A 19,313-nucleotide genomic window follows, 5' to 3' on the forward strand; every position below is an offset into this window, starting at 1 on the left:
AGAGATATTCGAGTTCAAAAAATGATTTTTCCGGAAATTTTGATTCCGCGTTTTTGGTTAAGAAATTAGTATCAAGTTCTTGGTTAAATTAACTTGTACCTAAAAATTAATTGTTAAGTCGTACTGTAACACATTCGGATTTTTTTGTTAAGTCGTTCTTGAAATGGGAAAGGTTTTTGTTAAGTCGTACGTAAAATTATTCGGTTTTTGTTAAGTCGTACCAGGAATAATTCGATTTTTTCATCTTTTTATTTAAGTACTCTTGTTATTGGTTTAAGAGCTCTGCTTCTTACAGGAACTTCCAGCTTTACTTCCGACATTAACGGAAGACCCACTCGTTGCTTTGCAACGAGCTTTGCTCTAGTTATTATTATTCTTTTTATTTTTTTTTCTGACTCCTTTTCGGCTTTATAACTCAAAAAGTTTACAACCGATTTTAATGAAACTTTCAAGGATTATGTGCAATTATAATACCTCAAAGTTTATGAAGTTTCTTTGAAAATGTCACTTCCGTTTTAACGTTACGTCATTTTTAAAATTTTCAAAAAGTCATTTTGTCCGCGGCGTTTCTCAAAAACGCTTTAAGATAGAGGCTTGAAATTCTCAATGCTTATGACTTGGTCGATTTACCTCTGTAATAAGGCTCAAAATGAAAATCGGTTACTTCCGGTCGAAACCGGAAGTGAAACAAATTTTTCGAAAAAATAAATTTTCTGATCAAATCAAAAATGAATATGTGTTTTGTAGACCTTAATAAGCTGAATCTAACACTGAAAGCCGTTTTAAAATCGGACGATGCATTACAGAGATATCGTGGTTTTAAAATTGATTTTTCCGGAAATTTTGATTCCGCGTCCTTGGTTTAAAAAATAGCGTAATGTTGAAAGTAAAATTAACTCGTAGCAAAAATAGTTGTTAAGTCGTACTTGAACACATTCGGATTTTTTTTGGTTAAGTCGTTCTTGAAATCGGAATGGTTTTTGTTAAGTCGTACTTAAAATCATTCGGATTTTGTTAAGTCGTACCAGGAATAATTCGATTTTTTCATCTTTTTATTTATGGTCCTTTTGTTATTGGTTTAAGAGCTCTGCTTCTTACAGGACCTTCCAGCTTTACTTCCGACATTAACGGAAGACCCACTCGTTGCTTTGCAACGAGCTTTGCTCTAGTTATTATTCTTTTTCTTTTCTTCTGACTCCTTTTTTGCTTCATAACTCAAAAGGTTTTCAACCGATTTTGATGAAATTTTCAGACATTTTTGCAAGTTGACGTCCCTCAAAAATGTTAAAGTTTTAAAGAGAACGTCATTTCCGTATTGACGTGACGTCATTTTTAAAAATTTTAAAAAGTCATTTTGTCCCGGACTTTTCTCAAAAACGCTTTAAGATAGGGACTTGAAATTTTCAATGGTTATGATTTGGTTGATTTACTTCTGTAATAAGGCTGGAAATGAAAATCTGTCACTTCCGGTCGAAACCGGAAGTGAAACAAATTTTTCGAAAAAATGAATTTTCAGATCAAATCAAAAATGAATATGTGTTTTATAGAGCTTATTAAGCTGAATCTAACACTGAAAGCCGTTTTAAAATCGGACGATGCATTACAGAGATATACGAGTTCAAAAAATGATTTTCTCGGAAATTTTGATTCCGCGTTTTTGGTTAAGAAATTAGTATCATGTTCTTGGTTAAATTAACTTGTACCTAAAAATTAATTGTTAAGTCGTACTGTAACACATTCGGATTTTTTTTTGTTAAGTCGTACTTGAAATCGGAAAGGTTTTTGTTAAGTCGTACGTAAAATTATTCGGTTTTTGTTAAGTCGTACCAGGAATAATTCGATTTTTCATCTTTTTATTTAAGGTACTCTTGTTATTGGTTTAAGAGCTCTGCTTCTTACAGAAACTTCCAGCTTTACTTCCGACATTAACGGAAGACCCACTCGTTGCTTTGCAACGAGCTTTGCTCTAGTTATTCTTTTTTTTCTTTTTCTGACTTTTTTGAAGCGCAATTTCTCAAAAACTATCCAACCGATTCGCACAAAATTTTCAGGACGCATAAAGCATGATCGGCGCTACATATAATAAAATTTTCAAATGATGACGTCACTTCCGGTTTCAGATATTGAGGATTTTGTAAATATTTAAGGGTCATTTTGTCCACGCATCTCCTCCGAAACTAATCAAGATAGAAGCTTGAAATTTTCAGGGATTGTAGATGAATGTATGTAGATGTACCCCCATGCTTCCAATGATGAAAAATGCTTTAGGCCTCAAAGCTCGCCTGAACCTGAAAATTGGCACCAAATTTTTTCACGAAATTTTTGCACATTTTCTGTGATATCTTTTGATGTATAAATATTTTGTTAAAACATGTAATGCAAAAGATGTTTCAAATGACACAGGCTTTCGTTTAATATCAAGAAAAAGTGGCTGGCCCCTCCAATTAGGGGCCAAGTGGGCTGTAAAGTCTTCTTACAATAACTCTTTACTGAATAATAATTTGTTATTAATTATAGAAGCAAAAATGTTCATTGTTGGGCTGTTTATCTATGCAGTACCATACTTAAGTCATATGTTACGTAATTAGGGGTTTCAAGGGGCCAGAAATTCAAAATTTCGATCATTAATATATGAAAAAGGAGAAATATTTTGAAAAGCATTGTAGAACAAAAGTTGCGTAAAATAATGTTCTGTACAATATGCCACCTTAAATTTTGCTTTTCATGACCCCATTTAGGAGATAAAGGACTGGCCCCTAAAACACATTTGTAAAGATATCCTTAGAACGGTTAACATTTCGTGAACACTTGTTGAACAAAATATGTTTATATTTGTAAGACCTTTCATTTGATATCAAGAAAAAGGGGCTGGCCCCTCCAATAAGGGGTCAAGAGGGGTCTTAAATCTTCTTACAAGAACTCTTTACTGAACAATAATTTGTTATTAATTATAGAAGCAAAAATGTTCATTGTACAACTGTTTATCTATACAGTATCATACCTAAGTCATATATTACGTAATTAGGGGTTTCAAGGGGCCAGAATTCAAAACTTTGATCATTAATATCTGAAAAAGGAGAACTTTTTTTAAAAGCAATGTAGAACAAAAGTTGTACAAAATAATGTTCTGAACAATATGATACCATAAATTTTGTTGTTAGTGGCCCCGGTAAAGAGTTAAAGGGTCGGCCCCTAAAATACAGTTGTTTAGATATATCGATAACGGTTAACCATTCGTGAACATTTGTAGAACAAAATATGCTTATATTAGCGAGACCTTTTATTTGATATCAAGAAAAAGAGGCTAACCCCTCAAATTAAGGGCCAGAAGGGCTATAAGGTCTTTTTATAATAACTCTCTTCTGACCAATAATTTGAGTTAAATCATAAAGCAACAAACGAGCTTTTATTAAGCTTAATTTAAAACTGAAATCCGTTTTAAATCGGACGATGCATTACAAAAATATTGGGATTTCAAAATTGAGTTTTCCGGAAATTGTGATTCCACATTCTTGGTTAAGAAAATAGTGTTATGTTTGAAGTTAAATTAACTCGTACCTAAAATAATTCGGAAATTGTTAATTCGTACTTGAAGACATTCGGGACTTTTTTTTAATTAAGTCGTTCTAGAAATTGTAAAGGTATTTGTTAATTCGTTCTTGAAATCATTCAAACATTGTTAAGTCGTACTAAGAATTATTCGATTTTTAAAAAATATCTTTTTTATTTTCTTTGTAGTTGGTTTGTACTCTGCTTCTTACAGGAACTTCTATCTTTACTTTCGACACCACCGGAAGACCCACTCGTTGCTTTGCAACGAGCTTTGCTCTAGTTATTATTATTATTCTTTTTCTTTATTTTTCTGACTTTTTTAAAGCTTAATATCTCAAAAAGTTTTCAACGGATTTACATGAAACTTTCAGGGATTATGACACATCACTGTCCCTAAAAGATGTTAATTTTTTAAGTACAACGTCACTTTCGTTTTTACGTTACGTCAATTTTTAAATTTTAAAAAAGTGATTTTGTCCAGGGCGTTTTTCAAAAACGCTTAAAGATAAAGACTTTGAATTTTCTGTGTTGAAGCATTGATCGTTTTTATTTGGACATAAGGCTGGAATTTAGTTTCCGACACTTCCGGTCCAAACCGGAAGTGTTTTAAAATTTTCGAATTTTCGAATTTTTCGTTTAAATTTCAAATCTTTATGAGGTTTGTAGAGTTGGTCATACTGAATACGAAACTGAAATCCGTTTGAAAATCAGAAGATGCATTATAGAGATATCGGGGTTTAAAAATTGATTTTTCCGGAAATTTTCTTTCCGCGTCCTTGGTTTAAAAAATAGCGTAATGTTCAAAGTAAAATTAACTCGTACCAAAAATAATTGCTAAGTCGTACTTAAACACATTCGGATTTTTTTGTTAAGTCGTTCTTAAAATCGGAAAGGTTTTTGTTAAGTCGTACTTAAAATCATTCGTATTTTATTAAGTCGTACCAGGAATAATTCGATTTTTTTCATCTTTTTATTTTAGTTACTTTTGTTATTGGTTTAAGAGCTCTGCTTCTGACAGGAACTTCCAGCTTTACTTCCGACAATAACGGAAGACCCACTCGTTGCTTTGCAACGAGCTTTGCTCTAGTTGTCATTGTTATTGTCATGTTATTGTAAATTAACAGTTGTTAATTTCTCAATTCAATTCTTTATTCGCTCAAGACCAGTTCACTTGTATATACAAAAGTACACAAACACAGTCAAGGATTCGAACATGCAAAATGTTGTTGTTGTTTAAACATGTTCTTTAAACCTAGTAATTAAAATATCGATGTCAAACATCGTAATTAATTTTTCTGTATACTGAAGTGTGTACAGATTACTATATGATAGGCTTTTAGAGCTGCTTGGTCAGATTTTTTTTTCAGCCCGCAAGTAATGCAATGTTCGTAAAAAGAACTTTGGAAAATTTTGTAAAAATGTATACGTTATATTTTTTTGCCAAAAACAGTTTTTAAAACTAACTCAAATGCCAGAGTCGACTTGTAATGCAGTCGTACTCACCTCGACATCACGTTACCCAGCTGTTTATTACAGATTATTTAGTAAGCAGGTTTTGTACATCTTGTTTTCCCAAAGAAAAGTCGCTTTAATAATCGGGGAAATCACTACTACTATTCTTATTATAAAAACATTTATAAAACAATTGTCCATTAAATATGATATACACGTAAAATAGGACCAAGCTGCTTTAAGGAATCTGCGTGGTCATCAAATTAATCATCAGGTCTACCCTAAATATTTAGATATTATTTTTAAAGCTGTGAAGGATTATTAGTTCTGAAAACTTCCACAGTTTAGCTTTTAAATTCAAATGCATTCTATAACATCATTCAACTATTCTTCACAAAGTGATCAATATAGTCTACAAATTGTCATGATGGCCATCAAGCCCTATGAAGCAGATAAACAGTGTCTTTGAGGATAAAACTGTTTGGTTTGTCTTGAATTACTACTGCATTTCGCCGTGTCGTTATGTTAACCAGGTATATACATTTATAGAAAGCATGCATGACATGTTACAGTTACATGATTGATACACAGCCATCTGATTAACATACTAGTAACGGAAACCGTCCAACCAGGTGTGCAATAGAGTTACCCAATACTTCTACTTTAATCTGTTGATTGCAGAAGATGGGACGGTAAAGATAATTCTATATAGATGCATGAAAGTGATATAATTCAAGTCATCTCGATTCGCTGCTCTCGTGGGAATATCATGAATTAAAAAAAACCAATTAATTCTACATTTTGTAAACGAATCTCAAACATATTAAGTATATTCAAAAATCGTCTTAGTTTTGTCGGGTTATTACGAAATTTTAAACGTTTAAATATCAATGATAGGAAATTTGTCTTTATAGGGTTTTGGTTTGTTATTTAATATCACATAAACAAATTAGAGTTCTCGATTAATAATGAGTATAATATAATTAGCTCTGGAAAAATAATTACTGTTCATGATTTAATCATGGTTGTAATTCTCATTTGATTGGCTTAACTAATCTTCATCGTATAACATAAACCGCCTTTGTCACAATACTACACGCGTGCATATTTGTATTACGGGGACTTCGAATCTAAACCCGGAATTATTTCTTTAAATCCCCGGCTTAATTGATATGATAGGAATATTAAATTTCATTGACAGGAGAGCATTTTATACACAATGTTTCTGAGAAGTTATTGTTGGGTAGAATTTCGCCTACAAATGATAACAACGTTTCTTTGTTTAATAAGATATAAAATAAAATAAGAGTTTTATCCGCACATTGACATTTCAAAGTCTTTGTTGATTTGCAATCAATAAAATAACTTTATTTCAGATGATAAGAATGAATATATAAGTCAACGAACTTTGGAAAGGACTTTAAAAATTCAAACAACGCACAAAGAAAGTCTTATTATCAATGTGAATTGCCGCATGATTTCTCGTACCTGTCATTCTTTATATATTCATAATTTTTTACCAGTGGTAATTTGATTGAGTGCTGATCTACCCTTTAATGAATACATCGCTCGGAGTTATAAACCGCTTGGAGTTATTGTGTTGTTACTGGGTACGTGTCTGCATATATAATTGCCTGATCATATGAAGCATAACGGCTTGCATTAAAACGTTCATTGAGGAAATGTAAATCAGTGAAACATGTAGGTATGACATTCTATTCGTGTCCTTTATTATTACAATTATTTGTTTCGTTTTATTTTCTAAGATACACTTTGTTATTTCAGAAATGGCAAGTGAATCGGATTCCAAACCAAGATGTCCAGATACTTTACCTGATATAACATTCAAAGAAAAGACATGCATAAAGAAGGCCTGGCGACATGTTGTAGTTGTTCTGATATCCCTGATCCTGGGTATGGGGATAGGTTACTTCGTGGGGTATGTTCTACACAGGGACCCGGCAGATGACAGATCTCATCAGTATCCACAAGCCCAGCATGCCAGGAGATCTCCACCCTCTGTTTTCTCTCCACTATCCTACGAGGAAATTAAATCAGTAGTGGATTACCTTGAGCAAACAAATATTACAAGCAACAAAAGGACCATGACTATTTTTCACCGCAACAAAATAATAAGCCTGTCGGTCCTCATCCCAAGCAAAGATGCTGTTTTGGCTTATCTGGATAACAACGGGGCCTACCCCGGTAGATACGCTAGAGTCTACGTGGACAAGGCTATGGAAAATCCCCCTTATTTTGTCGAGTATCAGATTGGACCGCTACATCAGGCACCAATGGCTCACAAAGTGCTTCGCACAGTGAGAGACCATGACAGACGACCTCGAAGTACGGCGGAATTCTCAAAGATAAGTGCAATTGCCACAGCAGAATTTGAAAAGTTGAACGAACTGTTCGAGGAATGTTTTGACGGTGGGACAGTAAGCATTAAAAAACGCGGTGAAAAGCAGTTACGTGTCTCGGTTTCCTCTTTAAGTTCCCAGGTAGGTCGGATCTCTACGGTCTACTTGCTTATTCCCGGGAAACTGTCAACGTCCGATATTCTTCCGGTGTTCGCCACTATATCCCATGCTGGATTAGACGTGACTAAATGGAAAGTATTTGACATATACTTTTTCCGCCAAGGACCTTTTGCAACTACAGACGACCTTTTAATTGCATATAGGACCGGGAATCTGACACTGTTTAAATTGCCTAAAGAATATATCAATAGTATTAAAACTTCTCGGGATTACACGAGACATTCAAGTCAACCGCTACGAGAAAAAGCCCATCTAAGACCCCCGAAAACTATAGAACCAGAGGGCCCGAGATACACAGTAACTGATTACATGGTTGAGTGGATGGGTTGGAGCATGGAACTTTCTATGAATAATTACCACGGACCAGCCATCTTTGACATTCGCTACAAGGGAGAGAGACTAGTATACGAAAATTCATTAAATGACCTGTCACTTCTGTACTCGTCCTTGAACCCTGGCGCAGGATTGACTTTGACCATTCTTAGCGACATGGTATTTCGCCTCGGTACTTTCACAAGCATCATTCGCGGCCTGGACTGCCCCGAGTACGCAACTATCCTTAATGTGACCACCTTCAGCGAGAGCAGGCAGAAGCCTTTCATCAGAGAGGCCATCTGTGTATATGAGGCAGATGGTCAACGTCCACTATGGCGACACAGTGGTTACGTCAACAGCGGCATGAATCATAACTACCTCAATATTCGCATTCCACTAAGTCTTGGCAATTATGACTACACGTTTGACTTTGAATTTCACCTTGACGGAAAAATGTGGACCTATGCCACAGCTTCCGGCAGTCTGTTTACTGCTTTTTGGTTTGATGGCGATGATACGGTTGGGTCTGAAAAGTCCAGAACCCAGTTTGGTTACCGTGTAGCGGAACATTCTATAGGAAGCATTCATGACCATTTGTTTTCTTTTAAAGTTGATATTGACGTTGTTAGTCGTAATAATACTTTTGAAAAAATTCACTGGAGAGGAGGGACAATATCGGAAGCCGTAAAAAGTCAAACAAATAAGCCTGCAGACATATATGGGACACCATTTAATTATACCAGATATCTAGAGTTCGAGAAAATCAGGGAAGAAAAGGGGTTAGTAATTGACTCCAAGCCCGTAGTGTGGTCAGTCATAAATGAGAATCTACGAAACAAATGGGGAAATTTCAGAGGCGTCAGGATCGAACACACCCAGGAATACCAGGAAGTTCTTCCTCAAGATCATCCTGCTTTCGTTGCATTTCCTCAGATGAAGTACAACTTGGCTATATCCAAACACCACGATGGCGAGGACTTTGTAGATACCGTACAGTACGACAAACAGCGACTTCACGATCCTCTACAAAATCTAAATCACTTTCTTAACGACGAAAATATCGAAAACTCAGACCTAGTAACGTGGGTCTCAGTTCGTTTTCTGCACCTTCCTACAAATGAAGACTTCTCTATGACTACTGGGGCTCCACGTGGATTTCTTATCCAACCTATGAACTTCTTTCACGACACGCCCACTTTTGATATGCCCCAGTATGACATTTATAAAAACGGGACCATTAAAAATAATCCATACTTCATTCACAAACAACACTCTACATTACCGGAAGACATCGACCGCCCGGACTATGCCTAGAAAAACATTGCCGTTCTAGCCGGAAGTGGAATTTCAGGTGCTTACTCCTAATGCATTAACAATGCAAACAAAGCACTGGAGATAAAAATAAAATCAAAACCGTGTTCCTTAAACAATCTTTCCGAATGATTGCTGCAAAAATATTTACCTTTATTCTAACGTTCGATATACATGTTCTAAATAGACTTTTTGAGTGGTCAGACTAACCATTATCAAATGTTGTCTATTGATTGTTTAACAAAAATTACTATGCTTTGTTTTTCGAGTCTTAAGAAAGATATTTATCTGGAACTTTTCTTCTGCGAAAACTGAGCATTATTCTCAAAAAAGAAGACTCAAGATATCCTTTAAAGTTAATATTGACAAAATAGGTTTTTATGGGAGGAAACATTATACCTTTGAAAGAGGTTTGTTCTTCTGCTTTTGGGTAGATATTTTGGATCACATTTAGTTTTAAAAATTCTTGGGTTCGTTTCATAGAGAAGCCTATATTTTGGGCATAACTTTTGTCTAGTCCAAGGAGTTGCACCAAAACTTAGTCGGGATTATTTTGCAATTCATAAAGCGGCTTAGTTAGAAGCGTAAAGTTTACTTTAGACCTTAGCTAAAGGATACGTCCTTAACAACGCAGCTCTGCACATGTCTTACATCGTTTCTATTACTCATTTATGAACAGGTGTATGTAGCATGTGCAAATAAGATCATATTTAGAGAAATTATAAATTGCAATTAGTTTTACTTGAAATATCAAAGATTTGATAAATTCTTGTTTCAGTATGTACAAAGACGCATTCATAACTACTATTCTAAGGTTAATTTTTAAAAATCGTATTCAATCCTTTGCCTTCAACAATTTACCGAACAAAAAGGAGTGTGGCAAGGTACTTTGAAAAAATTACGCACTTTGAAATTTTTTTTTCAAAGTGCGTTAAATTTTGGACCAAGTTAACCCACTTTGAATTTTTTTTTTCAAAGTGCGTTACGACCTTACATCAACAGTTTTTAGTATCGAGACTGTTAACGCACTTTAAAAAAATGTATAAATAACAAATTCTGGAATTAATTTTCTAATTCTTTAATAGTATGATGATTTGTTGACACAAGTAAATCTAATTTACCGTATCTGAGAACGGGGGCGGGGAGTGGGGGTTAACCAAAGACACAAGTCAAATACCGGTGCATCATTAAATTGATTACAGGAAGAAGGCCCGAGTCCCTTATTTTTCCTTTCAAAACATATTGTATTCAGCAACTTGGAGTAAACGTTTACGATCGGAAAAAAATATAGTCTGATCTGTTGTAAATTAAGTACAGTGATATTAAAAAAAGAGCTAGTCAAACAATAATTTCTACATTAGTATGTTAGAAAATCTGTAAATGTTTCAACATTAACCCTCTTTACATTTTCTTAATATATAAATCACTTCAATATAAACAAAAAATTGCATTTACAAACATTAGAATATCATGATCTTAGAAATAAGCATTAGGGTGTGGGGTTTTTTCTCTCGCAATGATCTTCTAAAAGATTATATTTTTTTGATAATCATACTAACGTATCCTTTTTTCACATCATGTTTGTTTACAAGCATATGTAATAAGTCAGTTGAAATATGTTATACATTGATTTTCATTATCAATTAATATAAATCATATTCGTTCTAGCTTAGCCCAATATACCATAGAAGAAGTAAATTTGCTTCATAGTCTAAAAAGGAAATTGCAGTTGGTGAGCGATGAAGGGTTTTGTTATATTTGGATAATTAAAACCTCACGAATTGCTGTTTGTGAGTATTGTTAATATTGTCCTATGAGAAAAGAAAAAAATTTTGTTTATCACGTTAGCTGAGAATGCAATGGGTTCTTTTTTATATATATTACATTGAGCTAAACAAGGTTAAAACAATCATTTCTTGTATTTAAAGTATGAATTATTTTGACTAAACCCCGAACAAGTTTATTTATTTCAAAGTGCGTTCATATCAATGATATCAACGAACTTTGAAAAAAATTATTATTTTTTTCAAAGTGCGTTGACTTGGTCCAAAAATTAGCGCACTTTGAAAATTTTGTTTAAAGTGCGTAATTTGTAACAAAGCACATAATATCAAAATTAAATTATTGAAATAGATAAAACATTTAATGGAAAACAATAAATGGTAAAGTGTATATGATTTTCTGGAATACCAGCACAAGGAAATAATTAATGTCAACCACATATGTATATCTAATAGAAAAGCATTATCCGTATAATACATGTGTAATATTGACCTGAATTGTTTCTATTTATACAAAGACTGCTAAGATATCCATCATGATAGACTTTTAAAGCGGGTCCTTGCTTGGTATTGTTTTGGTTGAATTTCATGACTTGTGTAATGTGCTCAACAGAATTATCAATATATCATTTGAAATAATTAGAATGCCATAAAAGTAGAAAGTAAAAAAAAAATGTGTGTTAACAAACTAATCATATTGAAAGTTTTGAATTTCCTGGGTCAGAGTCAAATTACAAGTTGTCATATAGTAAATTTGTGTTTACATCCAATTTTCTGAACTTTGTTGCTCTTTGTCATTGCGCATTTCAATTCAAAGGAATATAAAACAAAATTAATGCATCTTAGTTTTCAATAATTTCGCGATGTTTTGTATGACATCAGATGTGGTAATAACAAACAGTGTTCAAAAGTCCATAGGAAAAATACAAAACAGGAGCAGAGCAAAAACGGACTTCTAAATAAAAAAAGGTAGACTCAGGTTTCAAGGAGGAGTAAGCATCCTCTGCTGACAGGTCATACCCGCCATGTGCTCTTTTCATAAGCGAAAAAAAGGTTAAGTCTGTAGACAATTAATTGAGTAATTATGGTCTAACATTTAGTATGAAAAACGTCAGTCAGCGTGCGACCCCTTGTAAAACTGTATTTACTGACAAAGTCGTTGTATTGGCGATAGAAATTACGAAAAAATAGCTTCATTTGAAACTGTTGATAGTCCTGGATTAGCAATGTGTTTGTCAGTAGCTGGCCTCGCCTTAAAAACTGTTCATACATAGAGCATGCCCTTGCGTATCGAAATGACTGCGAGACAAAACTCCATATGCAGGTGGTGAAGGTTATTGCTACTTAGGTAAGGAAAGTTAACGATAGAAAAATTGAGGTCATCACGTTTATTATTAACTTTTGTTATAAGGTTACCATCAATGTCTCTTTCCACTAAAATATCCAATTATGAAACATATGACGCAGACTCTGTGGTATTTTTTATTTCAAGTTCAGTGGGTAAAATCAAGTCGACGTAAGTATGGAAGTAACAATAATTGTTAATTGAAAATACGTCGTCGATATACCTGAAAGTTGAGTTGAAGGCCACAGCGAGTGATTTTTTTATTTGCACTTACAAGTTTTTGAATAAATTCTGCTTCCTATGAATACAAAAATAGGTCTGCTAACAATAGTGCGCAATTGGTACCCATGGGAATCCCAACAGATTCCCCAAAAACTACATAGAAGTTATTTATCCGGAACTCATGCATCTTTTTCATATCCACTTTAGAATACCTGTGTGTATTGTATACAATTGTGTGTACAATCTTAATGGTTTTTAACAAAATATATTTGCAAATGACCGATGCCAAAGTAAGTAAAAATTTACGTGATCCGATTTTATTGAAAAAGCAATTATCAACGATCTCAGCATGACGATGAATAGATGTAATTCTTACCTTAGATGTTATCGATATTTCTCTCTCTCTCTCTCTCTCTCTCTCTCTCTCTCTCTCTCTCTGTCTCTCTCTCTCTCATATGCTTACTTATGTTTACGTCCATACTTACCTATTTTAATTTTGTCTTAACTTTTGTCGGACATGTATAAATATTCGAAATAGTCCCGTATTTACACCGGTGTAGTCTAAGCGTACGATCCGTTTATGAACCAAGCAACATCATCATATTTTAAATTTACTCGTATATTTTTTCATACAATACTACGTAAACTATTTTCTATGAAATTTTTCAGGAAAAGCTGAAATTTTAAAGAGTTTAGTCAAAAACTATATTTTGAGAAGGAATGCTTTAAAGAAAAAATGGAAAGTTTTCTTATTTCAATATTCTGGAGAACTATAACTTTAGCTTCATAATTTTTAGTGCAGACCATACTTCCTGATATTTCGTGTATTGGTTTATCTTAATTTTATTCCCAAAACGCATATAATTATCATTTTGAATTCTTTTAACATGTTTTTGAATATTTAGTAAATATTTCTTAAATATCATAAAAAAAACAAACTTCAAATTTTGCTTGAAATTAGTTTGTATCATGCCATATTTAAACTTTTACAACATTGGCCTATACTTTTAAATTTATTATCTAAATCCATTGCATGAGCTTTTTCTTACTACAAAAAAGATCAAAACATTACTGTTGAAATAAAGTTGATAACATTTTCTTTATAATTATCTAAATTTTAATTATAAAATAAAATAAATTTTTATCTGATGCCAATGTTTATTCCGATAACAAATAATAAAGGTAAAAACGATTGATCTGGAGGTTGCTTTTTCAGAGCTTAAAGAAGCACACAGACCCTCAATCTTTGTTTTGGATTAAGAGAAAATTTTAAACAAACACTAACAATATTACATTAAGGATCAAAAGTTAAGAGATATCATCCAATCAGGTTGTTAAACCTAGCAAGTGTACATGCTACATGTTATCTCCCCAAAATTTAAATGAGTAAGAAGATAGTAAATACACAGGATTGTTTGAAATGTATACTGTCCTTCTCGTATACCGCCTTATCATAGGTCTTCTTGTAGTGATTTAGAAAAATTTATACACTATCGTTCTATGAATTTCTTTTGAAGATTTAAAATAGATAAGGGAAAAATATTTGCAAAATGATTTTTAGAAAATTCGATGGACTAAGCTAACATTTTAAACTTCTGAACATTGAATCGTAAAAAAAGATTACGCTTATTTGGAAAAAGACAATGTTGTCAAAGCCTCATGGATTAAAGGCAAACAAAACTTTTTTTTGTTGCAATCGATCACTATTGACAAAGAAAAGATGCTAGTGAACTTGATTTAGGTTTATGAGCCCAAGCTGAGGTTGTCTTTACACAGTAAGAACAGAAGGAGCTGACTGTACTGACACAGGATGAGAATTAAGGATTTCTATTTCCTCGTCTTCCTCAGTGCTTTTATAAGAAGTAAGTGTACTTTTTATACCAAGTAAGTGTACTTTTTTTTACCAAGTAAGTGTACTTTGTATACTAAGTAATAAAGACATTTGCGTCAGTAAGTACTGGTAACATCTTCTTGCATGCTTGTAGCTAAACAAAAGTTTTTGAAGTTTCCCTAGTATAAAACATGATTAAAGAGAAAAATCTTTTAAAACAATATCTAATCAGCAATAGCCAATGGAAGAATTTGAAGTTTGTCTATGACAAAACCTCACATTTTATGCATCTTGATGTGGTCAATGTAAACGTGCATTTGCTATCTAATATTTTTTAAATTCAATATTCAAACGTGCGTTGTCGTAAAGATCGGAAAGTTCATTAAAAAACACATAAACATATACACTAACGTACACTAACAATGAAACTCTATTATGATGTAAGGCTCTCCGTATGCCTTATTTCTGATAAAAGGGCTGGATGGTGGAAGCTTTATTAATTTCCTACATTTGACTGGGCTCATTATTTAAGCAACGGTCAGGCTATAGCTCGGTTGCACAGTTTACCAGATGTTAACTAAACAACCGTTAAACTTGTTTAACGCACAAAATAATTGATTTTGAAAAAGGATTTTTTGCGTTTTACATTTTTGCGGATTTTTCTTATCTGTAAAATACCGCAGAAAATAACCAGCTGCAGAAATACATGTACCTGTTAAACTGTACTTGAAGAGTTCCCAAGCAGTGGAATACTTTGTTATACTAACGACCTGGACGATGATTTTCTAAATTTAGAATTTATAGTACTAATTGGTTTTAAAGATAGGTTATTAAATAACTGGTAAGAAAATCTAAAATTTCCGATAACTACAACTGATACAATTACTGACTAATGATGCAAAAAGAATTGGATATATTTATCAAAATCATTTGTTCCCGGAAAAAGTATCCAAATCCCTTAGAGAATTGTTCACTTTTACAGGTGTTACAGGAGTATGTTCTACCAATATCATCCAGAGGTGGCCATTGACTCCAGACGTTTGTACTGACCAGGTCCTATTTAACCCTGACCTACGGTTCTCTTACTGTCCTCACACGTTCGTCCAGGACCTTCCCGCTCCCCACACACCGCCGGTCTCTCCATTCTCCGTCAATCTTTCCGTCGATTCAATCCTGGATTTACGTATTACTACTGCGCCGTCCGGGGATTATGGATTCTCAGCCTTTGTAAAACCAGCTAAAAATGACGACAGTTGTATTCTCCATTACAAATCCGACGACGGCAGTTTTGAGATGAAGTTCCTTTCCAATACATCAGAAACAAGGGTATCTGTCCTTGGGGGGGCTTCTGTCGCTGGCAATAATTTACTGGTTGGACAGTGGCAGAGGATTGCTATGTCAATGGATGCTAGTAACTCAAAGCTAAATTTAATCATTAAAGGAGCGCCTTTTGACGACACTGATGGGAGTATGTTTGATTATAAACCTGGTAAAACAGATACTTCAGCCCATAGCTTTAAAACACCAGGTACACTGAGAGTCGGGGGATCTTTTGACGATGAAACATTTAGCGGATTGGTGTCTTGTGTTGGTTTTGTTGCGAACCAAAAGATTGATTGTACCACAGATTGCTTTGATTCAAGTACCTGGTCCTCAAGTAAGCTTTTTAATGTTTTACTTACATGTTGATTACAAGGGTTTGGTAGGTCACCAAAGAGATGGGACATAACAATAAGCATGGACTTGTGATAATGGCAGATACTGTGAGTTTTATTGAACACTAATTATGGATGATTTTAGGTTTGAGACAATTAACAAAATTAAATGTTACTGACGTAAGATACTCTTAATTGCTAATAGATTGAGAAATAACGTCCAATGTTCAGAGTTTTTATGTCGTCTTTCCGAAAAAGAAAAGTTTGATCAAATGAGGTAAAAAGATATGGTAGTCAAGTGTTTATGCTTACCTGATAAATTTTAAAACTGCTTGGTCCGGTTTTATGTCAAATTTTGTGTACGGTTTTAAACGATACTTTTACTAACTATGTGTATAATAACAGACATTGCAGTAGTTTTCTCGGTGAATTAAGCCAAATTCCGATGAAAAATATATGTACAAAATTTGTTAACAAAACGATTGACATAAAAGGGTATCGCGTTATTTCGCCTCATATTTAAATTTGCCCCTGGCGTCGAGACTGAAATGGTTGTATTACGATTTTGACACTGCTATAAATAATGGTCATAATGTTCAGGCAAATTAAAACTAGCCTGTGTACATTTTGTTCGCTAATATTTCTGAAGTTTGCTTTGTTTACAATCGATGCATAAGATGCAAGTTGAATAAACCCAGTCATTCAGGGGACGAAACCAAACGGTTCCCTTTTTTTTAAACATTCCCATGATATATTTTGGTTTGGTTTTTTTCGTTTGGCCAAAGAGAAATGATTTTATTTACTTTGAATATTTCTAACTTTGAAAGGAGACCGGTTCTGCTAGTGTAATAAGGAGAAAGATCATAACTTTTTAAGATAATTGGTTCGTATGGAAAGTTATTGATACTGTAATGACCAAAATCTCGGACCAAGCAGTTTTAACTTTTTTTATGAACTCATCTAACCGACCTTAATTGTTTTCTTTTAGTCAATATGAATCCCGAGAAAAGACACTATGGGACATTCACACCTACCGAAACTGGTAAAATTACGAACCAGACACCGATCAACGTCAATTATGCTGACAGCCTTAGTTCTTGTGCCTTACAATGTCTGAAGGATTTTGTACGCTGTGTAAGCCTAGCGTATAACAGCGCCAACGGAAGTTGTTATTTTTATCCGAATTTCTTTTTTGCTAATCTGACTTCCTCTCCAAATACCACCCTCTATGTTTTACAGCCATACTGATCATTTGATTGAGTGGTCATAGTCCTAGTCGGTTTATATTTGTTGTTATCAAATCAAATTCAAAACAATTGCCAAAATTTCATTGGAGATGTTTCATATACACGTAGTCGTACAAGTACATACTTCTTTCATGTCAAAAATATTTAGTTTAACATATTTTTAAGGTGCTTTTACATCTCCTTTTAATGATTGTGATAAAAAAAGACAGTACTGATTAAATGATATTCACTTTGACATGTTCTCTCTTCTCGACAAAAATGAAAACAATTTTTCTACTTATTTCACACTCAAAACAAAAGCCTGGAACTTCTATTTCATGATAAAAAAAATCATTATTATCGGTAAAATATATGACAAAAAGCTGTAACATATAGTAATGAGAATATGTTTACCTAGATATGGTAGCAGAGTTATGTCATTTAAATGTATTTTCAATAACCTCTATGAAATGATATATTCATCCTTTTAATAGCTCGGAAAAATATGCATCTTTCGAAAAAGATACATTGGTGTTCTAACTTTGTTGTTGGAATATAAATTACGTAATGATCAAAATTTGTATACATATGAAGTATTAGTCTGCAATAAACTTCGGTTCCAAAATATGAAATCGATTATTTTTCCAAAAAGCGCAGTACAGCTAAATGATGAAGTGATCGTTATTACTTTTTCAAACATTGGTTTTAAAAAGATTTTTTTTAAAATTCAGAAAAAAGCAGGATTAGCCTGTACTCGTCAGATAATCGTAAGCGAGGAAGATTTAGACAGCCCCAATTATTATAGAATAATAGGCAATCAATCAAAATTACACAAAAAGAAACATTGCTTTTACAATGATCCTCTTATCCATTTAGAATCTTCGTTCTACATGTATTTACTGTTCTGTAATCAAAACATGCGTTCACTAACTAACTAGACTTCACGTATCCAACCAGCAGCGGTTAAAAGAACTAGGTGGTCGTGGCCATTTTTAAGCTCTAGTTACCATCTTCAAACATAGAGCCCTGTATAGAGATATAGAAGAGTGTTCAATGTCTACAGCCAAAATGTTTTTATTTTTCATATGATAAATGATAGTTTACGGCCAAATACCATACTTAGATTTTTTTAAAGGCAGATATAAGACCACCCAGTCTCCTTAAAGAGACCAAAAAGTATCTTTGTCTTTTTCAACCAATCATGGGTATTCAAATCATAACATTACAATTCGAAAAATATTACATTGTCTAATATGACAATTTGATAAATTATGAGTGCAAATGAATCCATGTTTCTAAACTGGAAGTTTCATGTAGTATATACTTAATCTCGTTTTACTAAATGAATAGTGCATGGCATGTGTGTACAAAATATTGATTGATTATTCATAAAGTTAATTTTTTATTATGTGCAACATTGTTTTAAATAAAAAATTGCATCTGGACTTCTCAACTTTAATGATTTTATTTATAAGTTCCCTACCGGTGAAACCGGAGGAGGACAGGAAACTATAGTTTCAAATGCGGTTTGTCAGTCATTCTGTCCCCTTTCGTTTTCCAGAATTTTTTCCATTGAAGTGTTGTGCTTTGATTTCAAACTTCCTGTGTAGCTTTATAATAACGCTTTGGTTTGATCAATGTTTCATTTAATGCAGGTGAGAAAAGAGAAGACATGACCATTTCACGCAGATTCTAAAGTGTTATTTCATCCAACGCGGCAATTATCACTCATAGAGTTCGGCTAGCATTTTTTTTTTTTGCATAAGTTATAAACAGGGATGGGGTAATTGAAAAAAAATTAATTGTAATTCCGTGAAATTAATTACATATTTGAAAGTAACTGGATGTAACTTGTAATGCAGGCTGTCTGTAACTGAATGTTTTTAAATATATTACTAAAATAACATGTAATTTTAATTACTTTTTCAATTGCATTTCAGTTACATTTTAACCGAGCTTAAACTTTAAAAATGTGTCTTTAAATAATGCTCAGTTTGCCTACCAGTTTGACCAGAGCGCCTGTTTGCACAATAATTAGGAACCTTGTTTACATGACAAAGAATAGGGAACTGAATATTGCTTA

General features: G+C 33.4%; 2 protein-coding genes across 3 annotated transcripts; both read left to right on the forward strand.

Moving 5' to 3' along the window:
• Positions 1-6,580: 6,580 nt before the first annotated feature.
• LOC105332360 (amine oxidase [copper-containing] 3) lies at positions 6,581-9,464 on the forward strand. 2 transcript variants are annotated; one of them, XM_011434930.4, is made up of 2 exons: positions 6,581-6,705; positions 6,790-9,464. In XM_011434930.4, the coding sequence occupies exon 2, from the start codon at positions 6,792-6,794 to the stop codon at positions 9,171-9,173; it is 2,382 nt and encodes a 793-aa protein (XP_011433232.3). In that variant the 5' UTR covers positions 6,581-6,705; positions 6,790-6,791; the 3' UTR covers positions 9,174-9,464. The 2 variants fall into 2 exon arrangements, with proteins under 2 accessions (XP_011433232.3, XP_011433233.3); XM_011434931.4 differs by having other exon boundaries at positions 6,623-6,709.
• A 4,789-nt stretch (positions 9,465-14,253) lies between these two features.
• LOC117681248 (uncharacterized) lies at positions 14,254-18,592 on the forward strand. Its single transcript, XM_066074271.1, has 3 exons — positions 14,254-14,380; positions 15,332-16,006; positions 16,993-18,592. Exons 1-3 carry the CDS (start codon positions 14,329-14,331, stop codon positions 17,250-17,252), a joined length of 987 nt encoding a protein of 328 aa, XP_065930343.1. The 5' UTR covers positions 14,254-14,328; the 3' UTR covers positions 17,253-18,592.
• Positions 18,593-19,313: the final 721 nt, after the last annotated feature.

Source organism: Magallana gigas, chromosome 2, assembly GCF_963853765.1.
Source record: "Magallana gigas chromosome 2, xbMagGiga1.1, whole genome shotgun sequence".
NCBI classification, from domain to species: Eukaryota; Metazoa; Mollusca; class Bivalvia; order Ostreida; family Ostreidae; genus Magallana; species Magallana gigas.

Coding starts and splice junctions, on each gene's coding strand:
- LOC117681248 (XM_066074271.1), top strand. CDS start 14,329: ATGAGAATTAAGGATTTCTATTTCCTCGTCTTCCTCAGTGCTTTTATA. Junction 14,381..15,331: donor CCTCAGTGCTTTTATAAGAA/GTAAGTGTACTT, acceptor TCACTTTTACAG/GTGTTACAGGAGTATGTTCT. Junction 16,007..16,992: donor TTCAAGTACCTGGTCCTCAA/GTAAGCTTTTTA, acceptor GTTTTCTTTTAG/TCAATATGAATCCCGAGAAA.
- LOC105332360 (XM_011434930.4), top strand. CDS start 6,792: ATGGCAAGTGAATCGGATTCCAAACCAAGATGTCCAGATACTTTACCT.